Source organism: Chiloscyllium punctatum, chromosome 11, assembly GCF_047496795.1.
Source record: "Chiloscyllium punctatum isolate Juve2018m chromosome 11, sChiPun1.3, whole genome shotgun sequence".
Classification (NCBI taxonomy): domain Eukaryota; kingdom Metazoa; phylum Chordata; class Chondrichthyes; order Orectolobiformes; family Hemiscylliidae; genus Chiloscyllium; species Chiloscyllium punctatum.
This window is the reverse complement of record NC_092749.1, coordinates 80575105-80602109: the sequence shown is the minus strand read 5'-3', so window position 1 is coordinate 80602109 and position 27005 is coordinate 80575105. Positions and strand designations below refer to the sequence as shown.

At 42.0% G+C, this 27005-nt stretch overlaps 1 protein-coding gene across 2 annotated transcripts in view; it reads left to right on the top strand.

Annotated features, from left to right (window-relative positions):
* tulp4a (TUB like protein 4a) overlaps nucleotides 1–27005 on the top strand; it is a 451862-nt gene that overhangs the window by 194559 nt on the left and 230298 nt on the right. For both annotated transcript variants that reach the window (XM_072581106.1, XM_072581105.1), the window contains one exon: nucleotides 7409–7643. In XM_072581106.1, the coding sequence (XP_072437207.1) occupies nucleotides 7409–7643 (235 nt within the window). The remainder of the gene's footprint in view (nucleotides 1–7408; nucleotides 7644–27005) is intronic.

Genomic DNA, 27005 nt, shown 5'->3' with positions numbered 1-27005 from the left:
CCTTGCATTGAAGTATACGCACTTGAGCCCATCTCTGTGTCCGCAAGTAGTCCCTGTCAGTGCTACCTTCTCCACAGCCTCCCTACAGTCTTGTTACCTCTACTCAAAACCTGCTCCAGCTTGACAAATATCCATTGACAATTATTCTCTGTTTTCTGTCACCATATCAATTTTGTATGTTGCTATTGACCCTATTATTGCATAACCTATAACTTGCCTCACAAGCCATCAAACTTTTCAAAAGATTCCAGCAAGTTAATGAAAATTTGCCATTAAAAATCCGTGCTAACTCTTCCTATCCACTTTTTTCTATATAACTACTAATTATCTCCTGAATAACTGCCTCAAGACGCTTCTCCACCACTGAAGTTAAACTGACTAGTCAACTTGTCAGCATTTCTTGAAAAGACAATTTTGCAATTCTCCAGTCTTCTGGCACCTCCCCTGAGTCTCGGAAAGACTGAAAATCTGTGGTCAGTGCATCTGTCATTTCAATCTCTTCGCCGTCAAAATCCATAGATGCCTCTCAATCTGGTCCTCGTCCCTTGTCAACTTTTAAATATCAGCAATCTATCCAACACTTCTTCCATAACAATTTTGTATCCTGTTAGTGATTGAGTATCCTCTTCTTAAAGCAGTTGCATCAAGACACTATTCAAAAGGGCCACAACACACTGCAGTACACCAGAACTGCAAAAAGAGGAAGAAGAACACCTATACAATGTATTTGCCAAAAACGGATACCCGCGCAATTTCATCAACAGATGCCTAAGGGAAAGACAACAGAACGAGGACATGCCGCAACCCAAAGGACTAGCCACACTACCATACATCAAGAGCATTTCCGAACTGACAGCCAGACTACTGCGACCACTAGGACTCATAACAGCACACAAACCAACAGCCACTCTCAGAAAACAACTCACCAGGACGAAGGACCCGATACCCAGCATGAGCAAAACCAATGTAGTGTACAAAATCCCATGCAAGGACTGCACAAAACACTACATAGGACAAACAGGAAGACAGCTAACGATCTGCATCCTTGAACACCAACTAGCCACGAAACGACACGACCAGCTATCCTTAGCCACACACTCAGATGACAAGCAACATGAGTTTGATTGGGACAACACTACTATTATAGGACAAGCCAAACAGAGAACAGCCAGGGAATTCCTAGAGGCATGGCATTCATCCACAGATTCAATCAATAAGCACATCGACCTGGACCCAATATACCGGCCACTGCAGCGGACAGCTGGAACGGACAACCGGAAGCGGCAGATACAAATCACTATAAATGCTGGAGGAAACATCACAGAAGCGCTTCACAGGAGGCTCCCAAGCACTGAGGATGTCACCTAGACAGTGGACGAAACGTCTGCAACACAAATTCCCAGCTCAACGAACAGAACCACAACAAAGAGCACCCGAGCTACAAATCTTCTCACAAACTTAGGACACTCAGATAAATTTGCTAATAAGGTTTATGGAATCCTTTAATCCTCAAGTCATTGAAAACAAGCAAAGGAAATTATGATGAAGCCGTGGATAATATTATTTTGGCTATAGTTGGAATACTGGGTACAGTTCTGGTCACTACACTTTGGGAACGATGTGATTGCACAGAAGGGTGTAGAAAGGAGATTCATCAGGTGGTTGCCTGGGCTGGAGTGATTCACCTCTGAGGATAAATTAGATAGGTTGGGGTCCTTTTCCTTAGCAGAGAGACTGAGGGAGTCTAGACTGAGGTGTACAGAGTTATGCAGGACATAGGGAGGAATCTTTATCCTTAGTAGTGCCATCAATATCCAGGGTCACAGTTTTAAGATAAGGAGTAGGAGGTTTAGAGAGTATTTGAAGTAAGTTTTTCATGAGTGTATGGTGGATATCTGGAACTCACTGCCTGAACGATGGGAGAGACAGGAATCTTGAAGACATGCAACAAGTATTTGAATGAGCATGTGAAATACGACATATGGAGGTTGTTGGCCAATTGCTGAGAAATAGCTTTAGAATAGATGGGTTCATGATGAATGGCACAGCCACAGTGCATTATTGGGCCTTTTTTTCCATGCTATAAGTTCTTTGACCTTAATTTGAACAGTATTTTGCAATTGGCTGTCCAAATGCGAAATGATGGTTAATGCTTAAATGAACAATATTGTTGTAAAATTAGGGCTGGAAGTTTCAATAAAGACTGCTTAGAATTAGGAGTTTTGCAATACTAATAAGCTTTACACAATGTTTTCAATTTTTTTCGATTTTATGTATCTTATTCAATGTTTCAAAGTTTGAAAAATGTTTTTGTAACATTGTTTTGGTTCAATATCGTATCTTGTAATGGTATTATGGTGAACAATGGCTGAATGTTGGTTTTTTTTTAATCTTAAAGAAAACTTTTTGCTCTTACCTAACCTTGCTTTCAGGTGAATTCAGGCCCAATACTCTCTGGAATGACCTTTTAGACCAATCATTTGATTTAAAATGCTAGGAAGTCTAAGAAGAAGAACGAAATTGGACAGAATACCCAGCATTGACATTAGCAAACACAGCCCTGTTCACTCTGCAAAGTCCTCACTGCTAGCAACTGAGGGCTTGTGTCAAAATTGGGAAAGCTGTCCCACAAACTAGTCAAGTATCAGCCTGACAGTCCTATTCACTGAATTATACCTTGGGGAAAAAATTCCAGATGTTTCCATACTATCTCTGGATATGTGCTGTCAGGCAAGCAACACCAGATGCCTGGAGTTGCTTGTAGTTGGGAGGGAGTTTCCATGAGAATACTCAATATTGACTCCAGAGCTAGGATGTCCTATGGCATCAGGTCAAACATGCACAAAGAAACCTGATTTCTACCTATGCTTATTACTATCTTAGCGAATGAAGCAGTAATCTGACTGTTGAGTGTCAATTCAAGAAGGACAGAGGATAGCAAGGGCACAGAATAAATTCTGGGTCGGAGACTCTCTGGGCCTTCACATTTACAAAAGTATATGAGTGTAAACTTCTGGTCAACGGTAAACTTCAGAAGGTTAATAGTGGGGACTGTGGCAATGGTAAATGCTATTTAACATTAAGGGGAACTGATTGGATTCTTTCTTGTTGGAAACGGTCGTTGCCTGACACTAGTATGGCATGAGCATTATTTTCCACTAACCAACCCAAGCCCGAATGTTCTACAGGACTTCTGTATGGCATTATAGAACACTTGTAAAACTGGAGTCAATGGAAATTATGGTGAAAACTTTCCACTAATTGGATTCATACTTAACACAAAAGATGATGTCTGTGGTTGTTGGAGGTCAGACAATTCAGCTCCAGGACATATCTATGAGTCCTCATATCTATGGGTGATGTCAGCCCAACAGTCTTCAACTAGTCCATCAAAGACCTTCCTTCCAGCATTATGCCTGATTGGAGATGTTCGCTGACGATTGTACAATGTTCAGCACCATTCATGACTCCTCAGAATCTGAGCCAGTTTATGTCCGAATGCAGCAAGTCCTGCAGAACATCTCTCTATCTGGCCAGGTAAATCTTAGCAAAATGCAGAACATGATCTGAAGGTCATTTGGACATGAGGGAATCCTAAACAATATTAGCCCCAAAATTGCAATCTTTCTTTACTCCGTCTGATGTTACTGTAGATGATTCTTTCTTTCATTTCACAATGGAAACATTTTGTGATCTGGAATAGTGTCAGTGGGCGACTAATTTTTGAAGAAGGGGGAGCTGTATGCTTATCATATCGAAGGATTTGATTAGGTCTTCAAAATCAAATGTGGAGGTTTAAGAAGAAAGAAAGAACAAAGAAAAAGTATAGCCCAGGAACAGGCCCTTCGGCCCACCGAGCCTGAGCCGATCCAAATTAACCGTCTAAACTTATCGCCCAATTCCTAAGCATCTGTATCCCTCTGCTCCCCAACTACACATGCATCTGTCCTGACGCACCTTAAATGAATCTAATATGCCTACCTCTACTACTTCTGCTGGCAATGCGTTACAGGCATCTACCACCCTCTGCATACTTTCCGTGTGTATCCCCCTTAAATGTTTCACCTCTCACCTTGAATGCGTAACCTCTCATTATTGAATCCCTCACCCTGGGAAAAAGCTTAACTCTATCTACTCTGTCTATACCCTTCATGATTTTGTAGACCCCAATCCCTCCTCAACCTCCTTTTCTCTAGTGAAAACAATTCTAACCTCTTCAACCTCTCTTCATAGCTCGCATCTTCCATACCAGGCAACATCCTCGTAAACCTTTTCCGCACCCTCTCCACCCTCATCCTTTTGGTAATGTGGCGACCAGAACTGTACGCAGTATTCTAAATGCGACCGAACCAAAGTCTTGTACAGTTTTAACATGACCTGCCAGCTCTTATACTCAATACCTTGTCCGATGAAGGCAGGCATTCCATATGCTGCCTTGACCACTCTATCCACCTGTGCAGCCACCTTCAGGGTACAGTGGTCCTGAACCCCCAGATCTCTCTGCTCATCAACTTTTCCCTAGGCTCTTCTGTTTACAGTATAGTTCACACTATATTTTGTGAACTATACTGAGGTTTCTTCTTGAAAGTTTTCTCAGTAAAGATCATGTCTGTTTCAATGACCAGTTCTGAACCCACATTGGCTTTTTGCATATCAAGTTTTTTGTCAGACTAAATATTATTGGATAAAGAATCTGTCCAGCTATTCATAACAGTGAATTGCTGTGATACTTGTTGCAATCTAACTATTGACCTTGGTTCATGTATACTTTGGGCATCATCGATTTCCTGAATGTATGTGTTCAGGTTTTATTTATCAGATGATCATCTTTTATGAGTTAGTTATATCACTTACCATTTGTAGTAATGGGCTGTTTATGTAGGAACTGTATCTCAGTGAGAAGTCCTTGTGAAGTTGGAAATTGCATTTTGACACTGAGTCATGTATTGAAGGCTGATTTGAACCCATTAAAAAATTTTTTTTATTTTTTTCTGACTGTTTTTGTTTTTATATTTGGGAATAATGTACATTAAGGATGTAACTTTGTTCACTGAGTTGTAGATTTTATATCCAGATGTTTCATTGCCTGGCTAGGTAACATCATCAGTGGCGACCTCCAAGTGAAGCGAAGCTGTTGTCTCCTGCTTTCTATTTATATGTTTGTCCTGGATAGGGTTTGTGGTGATGTCATTTCCTGTTCATTTTCTGAGGGCTTGAGAGATGGTATCTAAATCTATCTATACAGAAAACCGACAAACACTGACCAAATACTTAACTACACCAGCAACCATCCCAACACACACAAACGAAGCTGTATCAGAACACTATTCCAATGAGCCACCACACACTGCAGCACAGACGAACTTCGGAAAACAGAGGAGAACAACATATTCAAGGAGAACAGATACTCAAAAAATACAGTCCACAGATTCCTCAAGAACAAACCACAACAAGCAGACCAAACACAGCCAGAAACCACCTAACCGCCTTACCATACATCAAAGAAGTTTCAGAAATGACAGCCAGACTACTAAGACCCCTCGGAATCCTAGTAGCACACAAACCCACCAATACTCTCAAACAAAAACTAACAAACTTAAAAGACTCAGTACAACCCATGGACAAAACCAACGTCATCTACAAAATTCCATGCAAGGACTGCCACAAACACTACGTAGGACAAGCAGGAAGAAAGTTAGTCACCAGGAGACACGAACACCAGCTAGCCACAAAAAGACACAACCCTCTCTCCCTCGTAGCCCTACACATGAATGAAAAAACCACCAATTCGACTGGGACAATACATTTATCCTGGGACAGGCTAAGCAAAGACCTGCCAGAGAATTCCTTGAGGCCTGGCACTCCAACCACAACGCCATAAACAAACACAAAGATCTATATACCATCTATCAACCCCTCAGAAAACGAACAGGAAATGACTTCACAACAAACCCGAGGAACCCCATCCAGGACAAACATATAAATAGAAAACAGGAGACAACAGGAGACTGGGCGGCACGGTGGCACAGTGGTTAGCACTGCTGCCTCACAGCGCTAGAGATCCGGGTTCAATTCCCACCTCAGGCGACTGACTGTGTGGAGTTTGCACGTTCTCCCTGTGTCTGCGTGGGTTTCCTCCGGGTGCTTCGGTTTCCTCCCACAGTCCAAAGATGTGCAGGTCAGGTGAATTGGCCATGCTAAATTGCCCATAGTGTTAGGTAAGGGGTAAATGTAGGGGTATGGGTGGGTTGCGCTTCGGCGGGGCGGTGTGGACTTGTTGGGCCGAAGGGCCTGTTTCCACACTGTATGTAATCTAATCTAATCTAATCTAATCTAATCTAAACAGCTTCGCTTCACTTCACTTGGAGGTTGCCACTGATGTTACCTAGCCAGGTAATGAAACGTCTGGATATCAAACGTATAGCTCAGCGAGCAAAGCTACACCCTAAACCTCAACCTGAGCTACAAACCTTGCAAAAATGTACATTAAATCTGGCAAAATGTTTGAAGTAGAATGAACAAAGAAGTCATGAGCACTGAAAATGGTGCATATAGTCTGATTCACTATTAGCTTGAGGTGGCACCCTATATTATTCTGACTCTAGCACAATTCAAAGACCCTGTATTGATAAAGTTGGTCTTTTTAATGCTATGCACCACATGCCAGATTGTCTTCAGTTTCAGTCAAATCAACAGCTCAGTCAACTATAGTCTTATTGATGCAAAATAGAAGCTTAAGAAATCTTAATTTCAAATGAAAACCAGTGGCTAAAGTGTGTATTCTCCTCTTGCATCCCACTAGAATAGAATATGGAGGAAATTAGTGCTGATTACTAAATTTTCTTCCACCACTACAATTTTACTTTTGAATCCAGATCATCCTGATAAGGTGAAAGAAAGACATGTATTATAATGGTTATTTTCCATATGAAAATGTATTTTTGCAGTCTTAACTGATTTATTGATGGGTATGAAGTCACAGTTAAATTAGGCAATAATTTAGTAAAATTAATGTTGATTTGAAATGTTCCATCTGTAGTAGTTGTCATAAATCCCTTTGAAAGAAAAGATGTTTTCCATGTTTTGTGATTTGCAGCACTAAGACACAATGTTTACCTGCTCTATTTTCTGTATAATTAAATTGTACTCAATATCTTTTGAGACTTGCATGTTTAATTGCTAAAAATGATTTTAGAGCTCTGCATTTGTTTAAAAATTTTTTGAAACAGATTAGAGTGAATTGTACTTTGCAGATGCACCTGAGCAATGAATGAATATTAGGATTGGGTTTTAGGTGTGGACCAGCATACACCAGATAAGAAAATTCATCAGTTCTGTATGGTTTTTTTCTATGGCAAGATTAATAATTAAATTTATTTTAGTAATCACTGCTTATATTTTTGTTTAGCCTCCCATCCCAGACCCAAATAATATGCGGGATTTTGTCAGTTACCCGACAGCAGGAAATGAAAGACTGCATTGCACCATGAAGCGTACAGAAGATGACCCAGAGGTAGGGGGCCCATGCTACACCCTGTACCTGGAATACTTGGGTGGACTAGTGCCTATTTTAAAAGGGAGGCGAATCAGCAAGCTTCGACCAGAATTTGTCATAATGGACCCCAAAACTGATGGTAAAGCAGGTATGAATAGAATTAAAATTGAAGCATGAAAATTTAGAATGGAATAATTGTTGGTATTAGGCTTGTCATGCAAAGTATTTGGGATTTTGGGTTTAAAAAAATAGATATATTATGTACTGAAGAGGAATGTTTGGTGAACCTTTGTAACACATTGGTTAGACCATTCCTCAAGTACAATACTGCATCCAGGACTAACCACACCTTTTAGGAAGGATATGAGGAAACTTTCAGGATAGAGACGAGATTTAGCAAAATGATCCCATGGATAAGGGATTATAGACACAAGGTTAGGTTGGCAAAGTTCAAATTTGTTGTCGTTAATGCAAAGGAGATTGAGGGAATTTTGATAGACTTGGAAAAGATTATGACAAGGTTTGGTGAGTCAGACAAAAATTGTTCAGTTAACTTGTACAATGAATAGAGAATCCAGAAAGATTATAAGACATAGGAGCAGAAATTAGGCCATTCGGCCCATTGAGTCTGGTCTGCCATTCGTGGCTGATAAGTTTCTCGGTAGCCCTTGACAATCAAGAACCTATCTATCTCCGAATTAAATATACTCAGTGACCTGGCCTCCACAGCCTTCTGTGGCAATGAATTCCATAGATTCATCACTTTCTCCTTATCTCTGTTCTAAAGGGTCTTCCCTTTACTCTACGTCTGTGCCCGTGGGTCTTAGTCTCTCCTGCCAATGGAATCATCATCTGTCCTGGCCGTTTAGAATTCTGTAAGTTTCAATTAGATCCCCCATCAAATTTCTAAACTCTGTAAAGACCCACAGTCCTCAAATATTCCTCATATGTTAAGCCTTTCATTTCTAGGATCATTCTCGTGAACCTCGTCTGGACCTGCTCCAGGGCCAGTACATGCTTCCTTAGGTCTGAGGCCCAAACTTACTCACGATGCTCTAAATGTGGTCTGACCAGAGCTTTGTAAAGCTTCAGGAGAACATCCCTGCTTTTACATTCTAGTCCTCTTGAAATAAATGCCAACATTGTATCTGTCTTCCTCACTACCGACTCAACCTGCAAGTTTACCTTAAGAGTATCCTGGACTAGAACTGTCAAGTTTGAGCTTCAGATTTCTGAATTTTCTCCCAATTTAGAAAGTAATCCATGCCTGCAGTCTTCCTATCAAAGTGCATGACCTCATACTTTGCCATGTTATATTCCATCTGCCACATCTTTGCCCACTCTCCTAACCTGTCTAAGTTCTTCTGCAGGGATAAAGCAAGGACTACAGATGCTGGAGATCAGAGTCAAGAGTGTGGTGCTGGAAAAGCACAGGACTTGCTGATTAAGGGCTTATGCCTGAAACATCAATTCTTCTGCTTCTTGGATGCTGCCTGACCTGTTGTGCTTTTCAAGCACCACACACTTGATCTTAAATCCTTCCTCGCTTCCTCAATACTAGCTGTCCCTCCACCTATCTTTGTATCATCTATAAACTTAGCCAGAATGTCCTCAGATCATTAATGTCTAAAGTGAAAAGATGAGGTCCCAAAACTGACCCTTGTGGATCACCATTAGTCACAGGTTGCCATCCTGAGAAGGACCTTTCATCTCCATTTCCTACTTTCTGCCAGACAGCGAATCTTTTAACCTAGATTCTAACACCATGGGTCCAGCACCTTGTCAAAGGCTTTTTGGAATACAGGTAGAAAAAACCCATTGGCTCTCTTTGGTCTAACTTGCTTGTTACCTCCTCAAAGAATTCTAACAGATTTGTCAAGCATGACCTCCCTTTGATGAAACCATGCTGATTTTACCCTATTTTACTATGCACTTTCAAGTATTAGAAAAATGTTACCAATGACTGAGGTCAGACTAATCATCCTGTAATTTCTCATCTTTTGTCTTACTCCCTTTTTAAACAGATGAATTACAGTAGCATTTTTCAAGTCCTCTGAGACCCTCCCTGACTCCAGTGTTTCCACTAACACCTCCACTATCTCTTTGCTATCTAAGTACTTATTTAAGTTCTTCAGCCATTTCTTTGCTCCTAACTACTACTACTCCAGCGTTATTTTCCAGCAGGCCCTTTATATATCTAATGAAACTCTCGCCATCTACTTTTATATTATCAGCCAGATTACCCTCATATTTAATCTTCTCCCTCCTTTTTTTTGTTGTCCGCTGTTCGTTTTTGTAGGCTTTCCACCCTCATTTCTCTGTAGTTGCCTCTATTCAACTGTCTTCAATCTGATTCTACCTTCTCCCTCTTAAATTGCAGAGTAAATTCTATCATATTATGGTCACTGCCTCCTAAGGCTTCCTTTGCCTTCGGCTCCCTTATCAAGTCTGCCTCATTGCACAACACTAAATTCAGAATTGCTTGTTCTGTAGTGGGCTACAACACAAGCTACTCCAAAAAGCCATTTCACAAATTCTTTTTCATGTGATACACTACCAACCTGACTTTCCCAGTCTGCCTGCATATTGAAGTTCCCCTTGATCACTGAAACCTTGCCTTTCTTACACACCTTTCCTATCTCCTGGTGTATCGTGTGCCCCAAATGCTGACTGCTGTTTGGAGACCCGTACATAAACCCCAGTACGGGTTTTTACCTTTGTGGCTTCTCAGCTGTATCCATACAGATTATATATTATTTGAGGAGAAAGTGAGGACTGCAGATGTTGGAGATCAGAGCTGAAAATGTGTTGCTGGAAAAGCGCAGCAGGTCAGGCAGCATCCAAGGAACAGGAGATTCGACGTTTCGGGGCTTATGCCCGAAACGTCGATTCTCCTGTTCCTTGGATGCTGCCTGACCTGCTGCGCTTTTCCAGCAACACATTTTCTGCTCTATATATTATCTGACCCTACTTTGTTTCTCACTATTGATTTAATTTCATTTTTCACTATTAAGGCAAACCCACTCTCCTCTGCCCACACGCCTGTCTTTTTGATAGGACGTATATCCTTGGATATTTACTCCCAGTTCTAGATTAGATTAGATTAGATTAGATTACTTACAGTGTGGAAACAGGCCCTTCAGCCCAACAAGTCCACACCGCCCCGCCGAAGCGCAACCCACCCATACCCCTACATTTACCCCTTACCTAACACTACGGGCAATTTAGCATGGCCAATTCACCTGACCTGCACATCTTTGGACTGTGGGAGGAAACCGGAGCACCCGGAGGAAACCCACGCAGACATGGGGAGAATGTGCAAACTCCACACAGTCAGTCGCCTGAGGTGGGAATTGAACCCAGGTCTCTGGCGCTGTGAGGCATCAGTGCTAACCACTGTGCCACCGTGCCGCCCCTTGCCATGTCTCTATGATGCCCACCATGTCATACCTGCCAATTTTGATCTGCACCACCAGCTCATTTACCTTATTTTGTACACTGCATGCATTCAGATACAACACCTTCAGTCTCGAACTGACTGTCCCTCTTCTCATTGTCACTTGTTTATCCAGTGTGCTTGAAGTTTAATTCCTAACCTTTTCCAAACACTATCCTATTTTATGTGCTGGAGACTTTAATAACATCTCCTGAGTTCTCCGTTCTTTTCATTTTTTTCATATTTTTCACGCAGTTGAATCTATCTGCTTTGTTTCCAATTGGTCATTATACTATTTGGAGTTTTACCCTTCCCTTCTCCTTCGCTTGCTAGTTTAAAGTCCATTTGACCATCCTATTTACCCTTCTCGCGAGAAAATTGGTCCCAGCTTGGTTTAGGTGTAGACTATCCCAACGGTACACATCCCTTCAGTTCTGAAATTGATGCCCCATGAAAAGGAACCCCTCTTTCCTGCAGCACTCTCGCCACGTATTTATTTCCCTTTTTCTCATGTCCCTATGCTAATTTGCATGTGGCTCAGGCAATAATCTGGAGATTATAACTCTCGAGAGCCTGTTCTTTAAATTTAGTTCCTAGTTTCTGATCATCTCAAAATAGGTCCTCTTTCAGAGTCTTACTTATGTTGTTTGTCCCGTTGTGGACCACAACAACTGGATGCTCCCCCTCCCTCTCCAATATCCTTTCAAGCCAGTTAGAGATGTCCCTCACCCTTGCACCTGCCAGGCAATATACCATGTGCGACTCTCGATCCTGCTTGCAGAGGATACTATCTGTTCCCCTAATTATGGAATCCCCTACAACTATCACTTGTTCAGATTTAAGATGTTTGGAAAGCGATGTTGGAAGGAGAACTTTTTAATGGTACTGACTGAGAACTATGATGTTAATAAAAATGGGTCACTGATTTCAAGAGGAAATTGGATGGACGCTTGAGGTAAATAAATGTGTTGGTCTGTTGGGTTTGAAAGTGGGAATGGATTGAGTTGGATTGCTCTCCTCAGTGTTTTAATGAGTTGAATGAATTGTTTGTTCCTTAATAGTTAATTATAATACGATTCTCAGAGCACACATTGTTTTCGTAATTAATTCATTGTAATTTGCATGTTGTAATAAAAGTTTATTCTCTATATTCAACTTGGAATCTTGTTACCACATTACAAACTTTTATACAGAGGGTGAACAATGCTTCAGAAGCAGATTTCTGTTTCTATGCTCATGGAAGTTTTACCAACCTGTAAAATATTTATACTTCATAAGAAGTTAAACTGGTATATGTAACAGCATGTAACAGTGGCAGAGGCAGAAAACCTCATTACATTTATAATATTTAGATGTGCACTTGTGGTGTTGAGTCATGCAAGGCTATGAACCAAGTGCTGAAAATGGGATTAGAGTAGTTAGGTGCTTGATTTTGACTGGTTCAGACTTGATAGACCGAAGGGCTCTTTTCATTAGATCTCTGATTTAGTGATGATATTCAGACAAGTATGATTGTTTCAAGGTTAATAAGTCAGAAACGTTATTGCAGTACTATCAGCTCTTCTTCAGATGAGACATCCTTTCTGCTGTAGTCTTTAAAAGATACATTGTAATGGCAATCAGGAGGATTATCCTAGTGTCCTTATGTATGGCTTAGTCAATATTACAAAAATAAATTTCTGATCATTATCACAGTGCTTTTTCTAAGACTTTGCTGTGCACAAATTAGCAGCAGTGTTTTTTTACCTCTGAACAGTGACTACAGTTCATAGCTACTTAAGTACTTCGAAAGAGCTCCACGACATCAGTGAATGAAAGGTCATATATAAACTAAAGTCTTTTGTTTCTTGATCCTATTCCTACTATCCAGTCCTACAAACCATCAAATTTTCCATTTGGGTTATCTTTGTTATTTTATATTGTTAATGATACTTTGTTCTCTAATACTGTCTGCTTATTCACATTTCCTCTTAAAGACCGTGCCTTGATCCCTCAGTTGTTACAAACTACTGCTCCCTTTCCAAGTGTCGTTTTCACCCTAAAGCCCTTAAATAGACCGCTACCTGTGAAAATCCACGCTCATCTTTCCAGGAACATGTATAAATTATCTGATTAGGTTTGCACTGTTTTTCAGTACCAAAAAGGTTTTTGTTAAAATCACAAGTACTGTGACGGGCACTTGGATAAACTATCCATTTTAATGTACCTGCAGCTTGGCATAGGGTTGACTACCTCCTCCTCCTCCTCCTCCAGTGCTTCTCTCATACTGTTTGAATGGGATTACATTCACCTGAATCTACCCTGTCTATCCATTCCTAGCCAGAAAATTAACTACAGTGGCAAAATTTTTTTGTTCCTACATCATTATCTTATCCCCAAAACAAAATCCTTGGCCCTCTTCCATTTCTCATCTGTGCACTGTCTCTCAAGGGCATGGTGTGTAAAACAGTTCCCACATGTTTAGTACATTGCATATCTCACCACTGCTGTCTTTCATCATCCTTGTCTAAATTGTGTGACTGCATGTCTGACACTCAATACTAGGCAACTAGAAATTTCATTTGATTACAATACTGGAAAGACCAAAGCCGTTATCTTCAATCCTTGCAACAAGATAGAAAACAGAGAATGTGAATAAAGAGTGACAGAAGATGGGAAGTGGTGTTCTCCACAGATTAGTGCTGCAGATGGCACCCAATAGGAATGTAAGAACATAAGAAATGTGAGCAGGAATAGGCCATTTAATTAGCTCATCTAATAACGATCTTATTTCCACTTTCTGATATTATGAAGGAGTGATTAAATAAAATGAAATCCTTTCACTCACTCTATAATCAATAAGTTACAATTTATTTATATAATTCCAACTATGACCAAATTAACAGAATCACTAACAGCCAAACAATTCCCCTTGAACTACTAACTGAACGGAATTCTATTGGTGTGCTGTTTCAATAAATACAAAGCTCATTTAAATAGCAAAACAATAGAATTTAGTCTCTTCAAAATTACAGCTAGGATGCATCTTCTGGACCTTTGTGTGAATTCTCTGTTCATCTTCTTTCAGGAATGCCTTCACAGTTGAATTCTTTGGTTAGGGCACCTTGTCCATTGAAGTCTTTTGCTGGGAATATTAGCTAAGAGTGCTGCGATACCTTTATTTAGATGTTTCTTACTCTGAGGCTTAGAGAATTTTGTGAGAGCCAATAATTCTTTCCTTCAAAATAATGGTTGTTAACTGTTGGCAGATGGCTGTTTCCCCTGCCTGATTTTCCAAATGTCCCTTTTTTTTGTGTCCTTGGTGACCTATTAATTTCTTTACAATCAGTTTGGTTTTAAGTTGTCAAAATCATCAAATTTAACTTTAATAAATTTGTGATAACCAAAGGCCTGGTTCAAATTATTTGGCTAGAGTTCAAAACTATTGTTTTGGTCTTTGAATGCACACATTTCAGTTTCAAGAAAACTGCTGCTGCCTGCAGACATTGTTTAGACTCTCCAAGCCTAGAAAAAGCACACCATCTTTTAAAGGGACCATGTAATGCTTCTCCCATTTCATAATCTTGCAATTTTACACAAGTTCACAACTTCTACAAGTACCCTTCAAAATCTATCTAATGCAGTCTTGAATACATTCAGTGACCCAGCTTCCACTGCTTTCTGGGTTGACAATTACAAACAGGATTGACAATTTGAGACTAGAAATTTCTCCTTATCTCTATGGCAGCACGGTGGCTCAGGGGGCGCCACAGTGGTTCAGTGGTTAGCACTGCTGCCTCACAGCACCAGGGACCCAGGTTCAATTCCCACCTTGGGCGACTGTCTGTGTGGAGTTTGCACATTCTCCCCGTGTCTGCGTGGGTTTCCTCCCATAATCCAAAGATGTGCAGGTTAGGTGAATTGGCCATGCTAAATTGCTCATATTGTTAGCTACATTAGTCAGGGGTAAATGTAGGGGAATAGTTCTGGATGGGTTACTCTTTGGAAGGTCGGTGTGGATTTGTTGGGCTGAAGGGCTTGTTTCCATATTGTAGGAAATCTAGTCTAATCTACCGTCAATTATAGACCCCCCCCCTTACTTTGAAACCAGGTTCTGAAATGGTGCATAGAAATGGTGCAACCCAGAAGGGGGAATGAGCATTTGGCTCAACTTATCCATGCCAACCCAAAGACGCCCCAGAGATGTCCTTTCTAATCTCATCGTCCTGCACATGGTCTATAGCCCTGCAGCTCTAAGTACCTAAGGCACAGATCCAGGTTCATCTTACAAGAGTTTAGGGTCTCTGCCTCCACCACCATCTCAGGCAGCGAATTCCAGATGCCCACCACCCACTACAAAAAATAGTTTTTCCTCATATCCCATGTAATCCTCTGTCACTTTGCTTGAATCTATCACCCCTGATTTTTGAGAACTCTGTCAAGGGAAACAGATTCCATCTATCTACTCTGTATCACTCACAATTTTGTATACATTGATCATGTCACTTGTCAGCCTTCTCTGTTCCAAAGAAAACAGCCCTACCTCTCCTTGTATCTTCAACTTTCCAGCCTGGCAACATTCCACTAAATCTTCTCTGCACACTCTCCAGAGTAACTGTGAGCTTCCTGTAATGTAGTGACTAGAACAGCACACAATGCTCCAGTTGTAGCCTCACCAGTATCTTACACAATTCCAACATTCTATACTTCTGTCAATGATGAAAGCATTCCATATGTCTTCTTTGCAACCTTATTTACCTGTGGGGACCTGTGCACTTGCAAGCCAAGATGTGGTCAGCACAGTGGCTCAGTGGTTAGCACTGCTGTCTCACAGCACCAGGGTACCAGGTTCGATTCCAGCCTTGGGCGCCTGTCTGTGTGGGTTTCCTCCGAGTGCTCTGGTTTCCTCCCACAGTCCAAACATGTGCAGGTCAGGTGAATTGTCTGTGCTAATATGCCCATAATGTTAGGTGCATTAGTTAGAAGGAAGAGGATCTGGGTGGGTTGCTCTTCGGAGGGTCGATGTGGACTGGTTGGGCCGAAGGGCCTGTTTCCACACTAAGTAATCTAATCTAATCTAATCTCTAGTTTCATCTACCCTTCTCAGTATATTCCCATTTATTGCATATTTGTTTTCATGTTTGTCCTCCTTAAATACATTGTGTCACACTAATCAGAGTTGAACTTCATCTGCCACTTTCTTGCCCACTTACCAACCATCTGTATCCTCTACATGGCCAATTTTTCTGTCATCTGCAAATGTTGTGTCCCCAACATTCAAGTCTAAATCGTTAATGTATAAAACAGACCGAGCCCTGCAGAACACCACTTTAATCAGCTTTCTGTTTGCAAGGGCAACCATTGACCATTACTCTTTGTTTCCTTTCACTAACTAACTTTGGATCCATTTTGACACATTGTCCTTTACTTTTTTGACCAGCCTACCATGTGGGACCTTGTCAAATACCTTACTAAAATCCATGTAGACAACATCACTGCACTAGACTCATCAATCCTCCTTGTCACTTCCTCAAAGAATTCAAACAAATTTGTGAGGAATGACTTTCCCCTAACAAAGCATGCTGACTATCCTTGACCATTCCATGTCTTTCTAAGTGACGGGGTATTTGAGCTTTCAGGATTTCTTCTAACAATTTGCCACTGAAGTAAGACTAACTGTCTTATAATCGTTCAGCATTTTGAAATGTCAGAAACATATTTGCAATTCTTCAGCACCTCACCTCTGTCTAGTGAAGATTGGAAAATAATTCTCAGAGCATGATTAGATTAGATTAGATTCCCTACAGTGTGGAAACGGGCCCTTCGGCCCAACAAGTCCACACCGACCCTCCGACCCATTTCCTTCTGACTGATGTACCTAACACTATGGGTAATTTAACATGACCAATTCATCTGATCTGCACATCTTTGGGCTGTGGGAGAAAACCAAAGCACCTGGGGGAAACCCATCCAGACACGAGGAGAATGTGCAAACGCCACACAGACAGGCGCCCGAGGCTGGAATTGAACCTGGGACTCTGGTGCTGTGAGGCAGCAGTGCAAACCACTGAGACATCGTGCTGCCCCTGAAAAACACATTGGCCACATCCCTACAGCGCCTGACAGGCAACCGCCAACATTAGACAGGGTCAAATTAGTACATTACAGTTGAGCCAGGTAGAACTGGAACGTACAACCTTTTGATCCGTAGTCAGGCGCGTTATCTATTTTGCCACTGACCCACCGTTATGTCTTATGCTCCACCCCACCATCTGCTGTTTCCTCCCTGACCACCTTTAGCATCCTAGGGAATAATCTATGTGACCTTTATTCCAATTCCTTTAACACTTTCTCTTTCATTATAATTATTTTGTTCATCTTTCTCAATGGTCATATCGGATCACTATATCCGCATCACCCCTTTCCTTTCTAGATACGGAGGCAAAAAATTAATTTAAAATTCCTCCCATATCTTCTGCATTTTCACACAATTTTTCTTTTTATCTTTGATAGGTTCCACATTTTCCTTAAGTGCTCTTTAGATTCTAGAATCTCCCACAAGGGGAAACAATCTTTCAATACATATGCTGTTAACCCTCTTTAGAATCTAATCTCTTTCAGTAAGATGAATTATGTTTCTTAATTCCAATAGACCCAACCTTTCCCGTTAACCACAACCCTTTCATGTCATGAATAGTTATGGAAAAGGATAGACCTGGTCCACAAGTTTAAGTTCTAATTTGGGGCAAGGCTATTTTTGATGGTATCAGACTGGAACTTTCAAAAGTAGGTTGGTGGAGGGAGGCTGTTCGCAATTAAAGAGATATTTGGCTAGTGAGAGGCTTTCAAAAGTCAGATAATGAGAGTTCTGAGTCAGCACGTTCCTGTTAGTGTGAAGGACAAGGCTGGCAGGAGGAGGGAACACTGAATTACTCGGGGTCTGTTCAAGAAAAAGCAGTAGGCATAAGTCAGATAACAGCAGCTGGGATCAAGTGAATCCCTTGAGCAGTATGGGGGGTTTAGGAATACAGTGAAGAGGGAGATCAGAAGGGCAAAAAGGGTGAATGATTTAGCTTTGGCAGATAAGGTAAAGGAGAATCCAAAGAGATTCTACATGTACTTTGAGGTTAAAAGATTATCTAAGAAGAAAATGCCATATATGTGTGCAGTCGCAGGAAGCAGGTGAGATCCTAAAAGGGTATTTCTTGTCAGTATTTATCAAGGAGAAAGACATAGAAGCGGGGAAACTCGGAGAAATAAATACTGATGTCTTGAAAAGAGTCCACATTACGGAAGAGGAGGTACTGGAGGTCTTAGAGCCCATAGATGTGAGTAACTACCTGGGAACTGATCAAGTTTATTCCAGGACATTGTGGGAAGCTCGGGAAAAAATTGCAGGACCTTCAGTACAGATATTTGGGTCATTAACAGCCATGGGTGAGGTGCAAAAGAGTGGAGGGTAACTAATATTATGACATTATTTAGCAAAGGCTGCAAGGAAAAGTCTGGGAATGATGATCCTGACATCAGAAGGTGACTAAGTTGTGGAAGGGGATTCTGACAGACAGGTCCAATATACATTTGGAAAGGCAAGGACTGATTAGGAATAGTCAGCATTGGCTTTGTGCATGGGAAATTGTGTCTCACAAATTTGATTGAGCTTTTGAAGAGCTGACCAAGAAGACTGATGTAAGCAGAGAGGCGGATGTTGTCTTCGTGGAGTTTAGCAAAGCCTTCAACCAAGTATGGCATGATAGACTAGTTAGTAAGATTAGATCACATGGGATCCAAGAAGAGCTAGCTAATTGGATAAAAAATAGCTTGACAGTATGAGACAGAGAGTGATGGTAGAGGGTTGTTGTCCTGGAGGCCTGTGAGCAGCTGTGTGTCACAAGGGTGGGTGCTGGGTCAATGGTTGTTGTCATGTATATAAACAATTTGGATGGGAATACAGGAGACATGGTTAGTAAGGTTGCAGATGACACGAAAATTAGTAGTATAGTGGAAAATGAACAAGGTTATCTAAGAGTACAACAGAATCTTGGTTAATCGGGCTAGTGGGCTGAGGAATAGCAGGTGGAGTTTAATTCCGGTAAATGGTAAGATCCTGTGGCGTATCATGAAAGTGGTGTCATAGGTGAGCATCTAACAGTTCTGAAGAAGGGTCGCTGGACCTGAAATGTTAATTGTGATTTCTCTTCATAGATGCTATCAGATCTGCAGAGTTTTTCCAGCAATCTTTGGTTTTTTTTTGTTTCCACTCACTAGAACTTATAGGAAGAAGTCAATCCCACTGGATTTCCCCTCATATCAGTCATCAGCCAGAGTTATGAACACATGGATTTTCTACATTTGCTAAGGGGAACTTGTGAGTGTAATTGCAGCAAGTCGATGCGTTAATGAGTTACCATAAAATGATAAAAACAGGTTCCAGAAAACTGTCTGAAGGTTTTTGAGAATTTAAACCAAACTTTAGCCTGCCCTTGGGAAATTAAAATTTTACTGCCCACCCTTTTAAAAACTCTGGGTGGGCAAGGAAAATTCCATCCTTTTATTTCCACATCACAAAATGCCTATCTTTTATCACTTGCAAACTTTGCTGTAATACATTTTGTCCATTCAGCCAACTAATTAGCATAGATTGTAATACAGACCGTAAGGCACCCAATGCTAATAGATGTTGCCAGCTTGAAATTAACCTATTTATCCTGACTGTTTCTTGTTTGTTAGTCAGTTATATCTGTGCATACTCCTAACACAACAACTTAGATTTTCTGATGGTCAGAAAAGCATTGGAGCAGCGCAAACCAGAGTTGCACATTGATTCTGTGCATGCTCCCAGATGCATTTGGGCTCCATTCCTCCAATTCTGTTTTCAGCAGCAGGAAGAACAGGAGCTTTGACCAGGGGCCTGCTAAGAAAGGTGAGTCACTCATTTAAATCTTTAAAACCTTACCTCTAGCGTCGGAGCCCTCCATTCTGATTTCAGCAGCTGGAAGAGCGGGAGCTTGGTCCAGGGCCTGCCGGGAAAGGTAAGTCACTAATTTAAATGTTTACATCTGACATTGGAGAGCAGAGGTTTCTGGGAAAGGAGAGACTTTTTGTTTCCCTTCAGCTATATAATGAGGGTTTTCTAAACCCAAGACCCTACCCTTGTAGGGCATACCACCTATCCACCTCCTCCGACCTTAAACACCAGGGACACATCAGGTAAGTTTCTCTTCATTTTTATTTTCTGATCAGGGACTAGCAGGAATGGCAGTGCAGGGAGAGGAATGTTCCTTCTGCATGATGTTTGAGGTGAGGGACGCCATTAGTGGAGGAACCCTTCATGACTTTATAGACCTCAATCAGGTCCCCCTTCAATCTTCATTTTTGTAGATTAGGATTGTTTTCATTAGAAAAAACAAGACTGAGGGGGGACCTGATTGAGGTCTACAAAATCATGAAGGGTAGATAGGGATAAGCTTTTTCCCGGGGTGAAGGATTCAATAACGAGAAATCATGCTTTCAAGGTTGAGAGGTGAAAAGTTTTAAGGGGATACATGCAACAAGTACTTTACACAGAGGGTGATAGATGCCTGGAACGTGTTGCCTGCACAGGTAGTAGAGGCAGGCATGGTAGATTCATTCAAGATGCGTCTGGACAGACGCATGAGTAGGTGGGTAGCAGAGGGGTACAGATGCTTAGGAATTGAGCGACAGGTTTAGACAGTGGATTTTGATTGGCTCAGGCTTGGAGGGCGGAAGGGGCCTGTTCCTGGGCTGGAAATGTTTTTTGTTCTTTGTAACTTTGGATCATTCAGGAGGCAGAATCTGTGATCGGTAAGAATTTAAGATTAGATTTGATTAGATTCCCTACAGTGTGGAAACAGGCCCTTCGGCCCAACTAGTTCACACCGACTCTCCAAAGAGTAACCCACCCAGACCCATTCCCCCTAACTAATGCACCTAACTCTACAGGCAATTTAGCATGACCAATTCACCTAACCGGGAACACAGGGAAGTAGTTACTCCTCAGAATGAAGAAACTTGGGAATCTGTTGGAAGGGGGAAACAGCAGTCAGTGCAGGGATCCCTTGTGATCATTCCCCTGAGAAACAAGTATGCTGTTTGGATACTGTTGGGAACGACGACTTACTAGGGGCATGCATTGAGGTGCAGATCTCTGGCACAGAAGAGAAAGGAGGAGAGTGTTAGTCATTGGGGACTCAATAGTTAGAGTGTCAGATAGAAGGTTTGTTGGGAACAAAAGAGACTCACAGTTGGTGTGTTGCCTCCCAGGTGCCAGGGTCCATGATGTCTCTGATCATTCTCTGGGGTCCTGAAGGGAGAGGGTGACCAACCCCAAGTCATGGTCCACATAGGTACCAACGACATAGGTAGAGAGAGGGATAGGGATGTAAGGCAGGATTTCAGGAGATAAGATGGAAGCTGAGAGCTAGAATAAACAGAGCTGTTATCTGTAGTTTGTTACCCGTGCCACATGACAGCGAGGCGAGTCATAGGAAGAGATATCAGCTGAACACATGGCTGCAGGGTTGGTGCAGGAGGGAGGGTTTCAGGTATATGGATAACTGGGGCTCATTCTGGGGAAGGTAGGACCTCCACAAAAAGGACAGTCTTCACTTGAACCAGAGGGGTACTAATATCCTGGGTGGGAAATTTGCTAGTGCTATTCGGGTGGGTTTAAACTTGCTCAGCAGGGAGATGGGAATCTGTTCCAGTGCACAGGAGGATGAGAGTAGGGAGGACATGGACAGGATTTCATGGGCACAGGAATGTGCTGGCAGACAGCAAGCTGATTTTGAGTGTGTCTACTTCAATGCCAGGAATATCCAGAATAGGGTAGGTGAGCTTGCAGCTTGGATAGGTGCCTGGGACTTTGATTTTGTGGCCATTTTGGAGACATGGATAGAGCAGGGTGAGGAATGGATGATGCAGGTTTCAGGGTTTAAATCTTTCATTAAGAACAGGCAAAGCAGTAAAAGAGAGGGAGGTGTGGCCTTCTTATAACGGTGGCTGAAAGAACTTTCGATGAGGACTCGTCTACTGAGGTGGTATGAGTTGAGTTAGAAACAGGAGAGGAGAGGTCACACTGCTGGGAGTTTTTTATAGGCCTCCACAAAGTTCCAGGGATGTGGAGGAGAGGATTCGCAAAATGATTCTGGGTAGGAATGAAAGGAACAGGGTGGTCATTATGGGGGACTTTAACTTCCCAACATTGACTGGAAATGCTATAACTCTAGTGCATTGGTTGGATCAGTTTTTGTCCAATGTGTGCAGGAGGGTTTCCTGACACAGTATGTCAAAGGGCCGACAAGAGGGGAGGCCGTACTGGATCTGGTGTTTGGGTAATGAACCAGGCCGGGTGTTTGATTTGGTGTTAGATGAGCACTTTAGAAAGAATGACCATAATTCAGTTAAGTTTAGTTTAGCGATGGAAAGGGATAGGTACATGCCACAGGTTAAGAGTTATAGATGGGGGAAGGGCGATTATAATGTGATTAGGCAAGATTTAAGACGCATAGAATGAGGTAGCAAAATGAAGGGGATGGGGACAGTTGAAATGTGGAGCTGGTTTCAGGAACAGATATTGCGTATCCTCGATAGGTATGTCCCTGTCAGGCAGGGAGGAAGTGATAAAGTAATGGAACCGTGGTTTACTAAAGAAATTGTATCTCTCTTGTTAAGCGGAAGAGGGAGGCTTATGTGATGTTGAGACAAGATGGCTCAGATGAGGGATGAAGAGTTACAGATTAGCTAGGAGTGATTTAACGAGAGAGTTAAGAAGAGCAAGGCAGGGACGTGAGCAGACTTTAGCAGGTAGAATAAAGGAGAACCCTAAAGCTTTCTGTAAGTATGTGAGGAATAAATGGATGACTAGGGTAGGAATAGGGCCAGTCAAAGACAGAAGTGGAAGTTGTGTGTGGACCCTATGAAGATCGGAGAGGTGCTAAACGAATATTTTTCATCTGTTTTCACTCAGGAAAAGGAGAGTATTGCAGAGGAGAACACTGCATATGAGCTATTCAACTAGAAAGGATTGAGGTTAGTAAAGAGGAGGTGTTATCAGTTCTAGAGGGTGTAAAAGTAAGTCCATCCCCTGGGCCTGATGGCATTTATTTGAGGATTCTCTGGGAAGCTACGGAGGAGATAGCAGAACCTTTGGCCTTGATCTTTGAGTTGTCATTGTCGACAGTTTTAATACTAGAGGACTGGTGGATTGCAAGTGTTGTGTTCAAGAAGGGCAGTAGAGATGACCTAGGTAATTATAGACCAGTGAGCCTTCCGTCTGTTGTAGGAACCGTTTTGGAAAGGATTATAAGAGATAGGATTTATAAACATCTGGCAAGCAATGGTCATGTCTCTCAAACTTCATTGAGATTCTTGAGAAGGTGGCCAAGCATGTGGATGAGGGTAGGGCAGTTGAAGTGGTGTATATAGACTTCAGTAAAGCCTTTGATGAGGTTCCACATGGCGAAAGTGAGGGCTGCAGATGATGGAAATCAGACTCAAGATATTTTGGGCAAAAAACCTTCATCTTCCCTGATGAAGGGCTTATGCCCGAAACATCAATTCTTCTGCTCCTCAAATGCTGCCTGATCAGCTGTGCTTTTCCAGCGCCACACACTCAACTAAGGTTCCGCATGATTTGGAGATGCCGGTATTCGACTGGGGTGTACAAAATTAAAAATCACATGACACCAGGTTATAGTCTTAATTGTTAAGTCTTAACAGTTTTAATTGGAAGCACTAGCTTTCGGAGCATTGCTCCTTCATCAGGTGGTTGTGGAGTACGCAATTCTAAGACACAGAATTTTTAGCAAAAAGTTTACAGTGTGATGTAACTGAAATTATACATTGAAAAATACCATCAAGGATGGGCACCTCAGCACCACACTCTACCGTAAACCCACAGACAACCTCACAATGCTATACTTCTCCAGCTTCCACCTAAAACATATTAAAACAGTCATCCCCTATGGATAAGCCCTACGCATACACCGGATCTGTTCAGATGAGGAGGAACATGACAGGCACTTGGAAGTACTCAGGGATGCCCTCACAAGAACAGGGTACGATGCTCAACTCATCGACCGCCAGTTCTGATGTGCCACAGCAAGGAACCGTTCTGACCTCCTCAGGGGACAGACACGTGCTGCAACCAACAGGGTACCCTTCGTTATTCAGTACTTCCCAGGAGCCGAAAAACTACACCATGTTCTTCGCGGCCTGCAAGACATTATCACTGAGGATGTGCACCTCGCTAAGACCTTTCCCACACCTCCACTGCTTGCCTTTAAATAACCATCAAACCACAAGTAGATCATTTTTGGTAGCAAGCTACGTGGCTTTCAGGATAACTCCATTTAGCCCTGTCACGGTAGGCGCTGCAAGACGTGTCAGAGTGTGGACATGGATACCACCATGGGGACACCTCCCACCATGTACGTGGCAGGTACTCATGCAACTCAGTTAACGTTGTCTATCTCATACGCTGCAAGCAAGGATGCCCTGAGGCATGGTACATTGGTGAAACCGAGCAAAGGCTATGGCAACGGATGAATGGGCACCACACAACAATTAATAGACAGGAGTGTTCCCTCCCAGTTGGGGAACACTTCAGTGATCCAGGACATTCGCCCTCTGATCTTCGGGTGACCATCCTCTAAGGTGGACTTCGGGAGAGGCAGCAGCGAACAGTGGCCGAGCAGAGGTTGATAGTTAAGTTTGGTACCCGTAGGGAGGGCCTCAACCAGGACTTTGGGTTCATGTCACACTACAGGTGACCACCACCACACACACACACTCTCACAGACTTAGACCCCTCTACACTCACACATATACACTGTCTCCCACAGACACTCACAACCCCGTAACCCAGACTCCACACGCACACTCCTACAGACACACACACACTCCCACACTCTCACATGCACCCTCTCACAGACTTAGACCCCCTTTACACTCACACACACACATATATACACTCTCTCACAGACACTCACAACCCCCCAGCCCAGAGACACACACACACACACACACACACAAAAGCCCCACATGCACACGTACACATATGTTTGTAGGGTGAATTTGTATTTGCAGAGCTACATTGCGCTTTGCTCAAAAAGTGCATGATCCATGTAAGACTCTGTTAACTCATTTTTTAGATTAGAATCAGTCTAAACATTATGGCACAGACAACACCTTCAGCATATTATCTGGCTGACACCAAAGTTAAAGTTAACCTGAGAATGTAACGTTTGAAAAATGTTTTGTGATTTACATATGAAAGAAGTGAAACAAACGTCATTCTAACAGATGAGAGACTTAACAAACAATCAAGGTATTTTTCAATGTATAATTGCAGTTACATCAGACTGTAAACTTTTGCTATAAATTCTGTGTCTTACAATTGTGTACTCCCCCTGATGAAGGAGCAGCACTCCAAAAACTAGTGCTTCCAATTAAACCTGTTGGACTATAACCTGGTGTGGTGTGGAACTTTAATTAAAAATCACATGGCTTTTGGAGAAAACGCAGAGACATGGGATTGGGGGTGATTTAGCAGTTTGGATTTGGATCTGGCTTTCTGTAAGAAGACAGCGAGTGGTGGTTGATGGAAAATATTCAGACTGTAGTTACTTGTTACTCATGGTGTGCCACAAGGATCTGTTTTCAGACCACTGCTGTTTGTCATTTTTATAAGTGACTTGGACGCAGGCATGGTTGGATGGGTAAGTTTACAGACGACACTAAAGTCAGTGGAGTGGTGGACAGAATGGAAGAATGTTGCAAGTTGCAGGGGGACTTGGATAAACTGCAGAATTGGGCTGACAGGTGGCATATGGAGTTCAGTGCAGATAAATGTGAGGTGATTCACTTTAGGAAGAATAAGAGGAAAGCAGAATACTGAGTCAGTGGAACGATTCTTGTTCGTGTGTATGTACAGAGGGATCTTGATGTCCATGTACATAGATCTCTGAAAGTTGCCACACATGTGGATAGTGCTGTTAAGAAGGTATACAGTGTGTTAGGTTTTATTGGTAGAGGGATTGAGTTCCGGAGCCGTGATGTCATGCTGCAACTGTACAAAATACTAGTACGGCCTCACTTGGAATATTGTGTACAGTTCTGGTTGCCCCATTACAGAAAGGATGTGGAAGCATTAGAAAAGGTGCAGAGGACATTTACCGGGATGTTGCTTAGTCTGGAGGGAATGTCTTATGAGGAAAAGCTGAGGGATTGGGTTTGCTCTTATTGGAGAGAAGAAGGCTAAGAGGGGATTTAATAGAGACATACAAACTGATCAGAGTAATAGATAGGATGGACAGTGACAGTCGTTTTCCTAGGATGATGATGTCATCTTGTGTGAGCTGCAAATTGAGGGGTGGTAGATTTAAGACAGTTGTCTAAGGCAGTTTCTTTACTCAGAGAGTGGTAAGGGTTTGGAATGCCCTGCCTGCCAATGTAGTTAACTCAGCCACATTAGAGGCATTTAAACAGTCCTTGGATAAGCATATGGATGATGATGGGATAATGTAGGGTGACGGACTTAGATTAGTTTACAGGCCGGCGCAACATTGAGGGCCAAAGGGCCTGTTCTACATTGTATTGTTCTATGTTCTATGTTCCCTGCCTCTGCAACCTGCTGAAAAAAAACTCTTAAAGGAGAGATTGATTCAGCTTCAAGTAATAGTTTGGATAAGTTAAATGATTTAAAATCCCAATCTAAACCCAAGATACCTACTAAGTTGACCCTCCAACACACCCTCCCACAATTACATTTTACCCCAACCCCTTATGCCCCTGAACAATAATCCTAACCAGACACTCCAACCCAACAAGATTTCAACCTGGCCCTAGTCCTGGCTTAGTTTTAACGTAATGTTTCTATTTTCAATAGATTTTTATTTGTCTCCTCAAATTTGTAAATTTCCTTTTGAGAACTTGTATTACATCAAATTGTATTATGTCTTTTTTTTAAATGCCCATTTCAGTATATCCAGGCTTGATGGTTTTAAGTAGTACTTTGGTATCAGTTTAAAGGTAACTTCCAAATCTATTATTCTCAAACACTTTGTCTCAGAA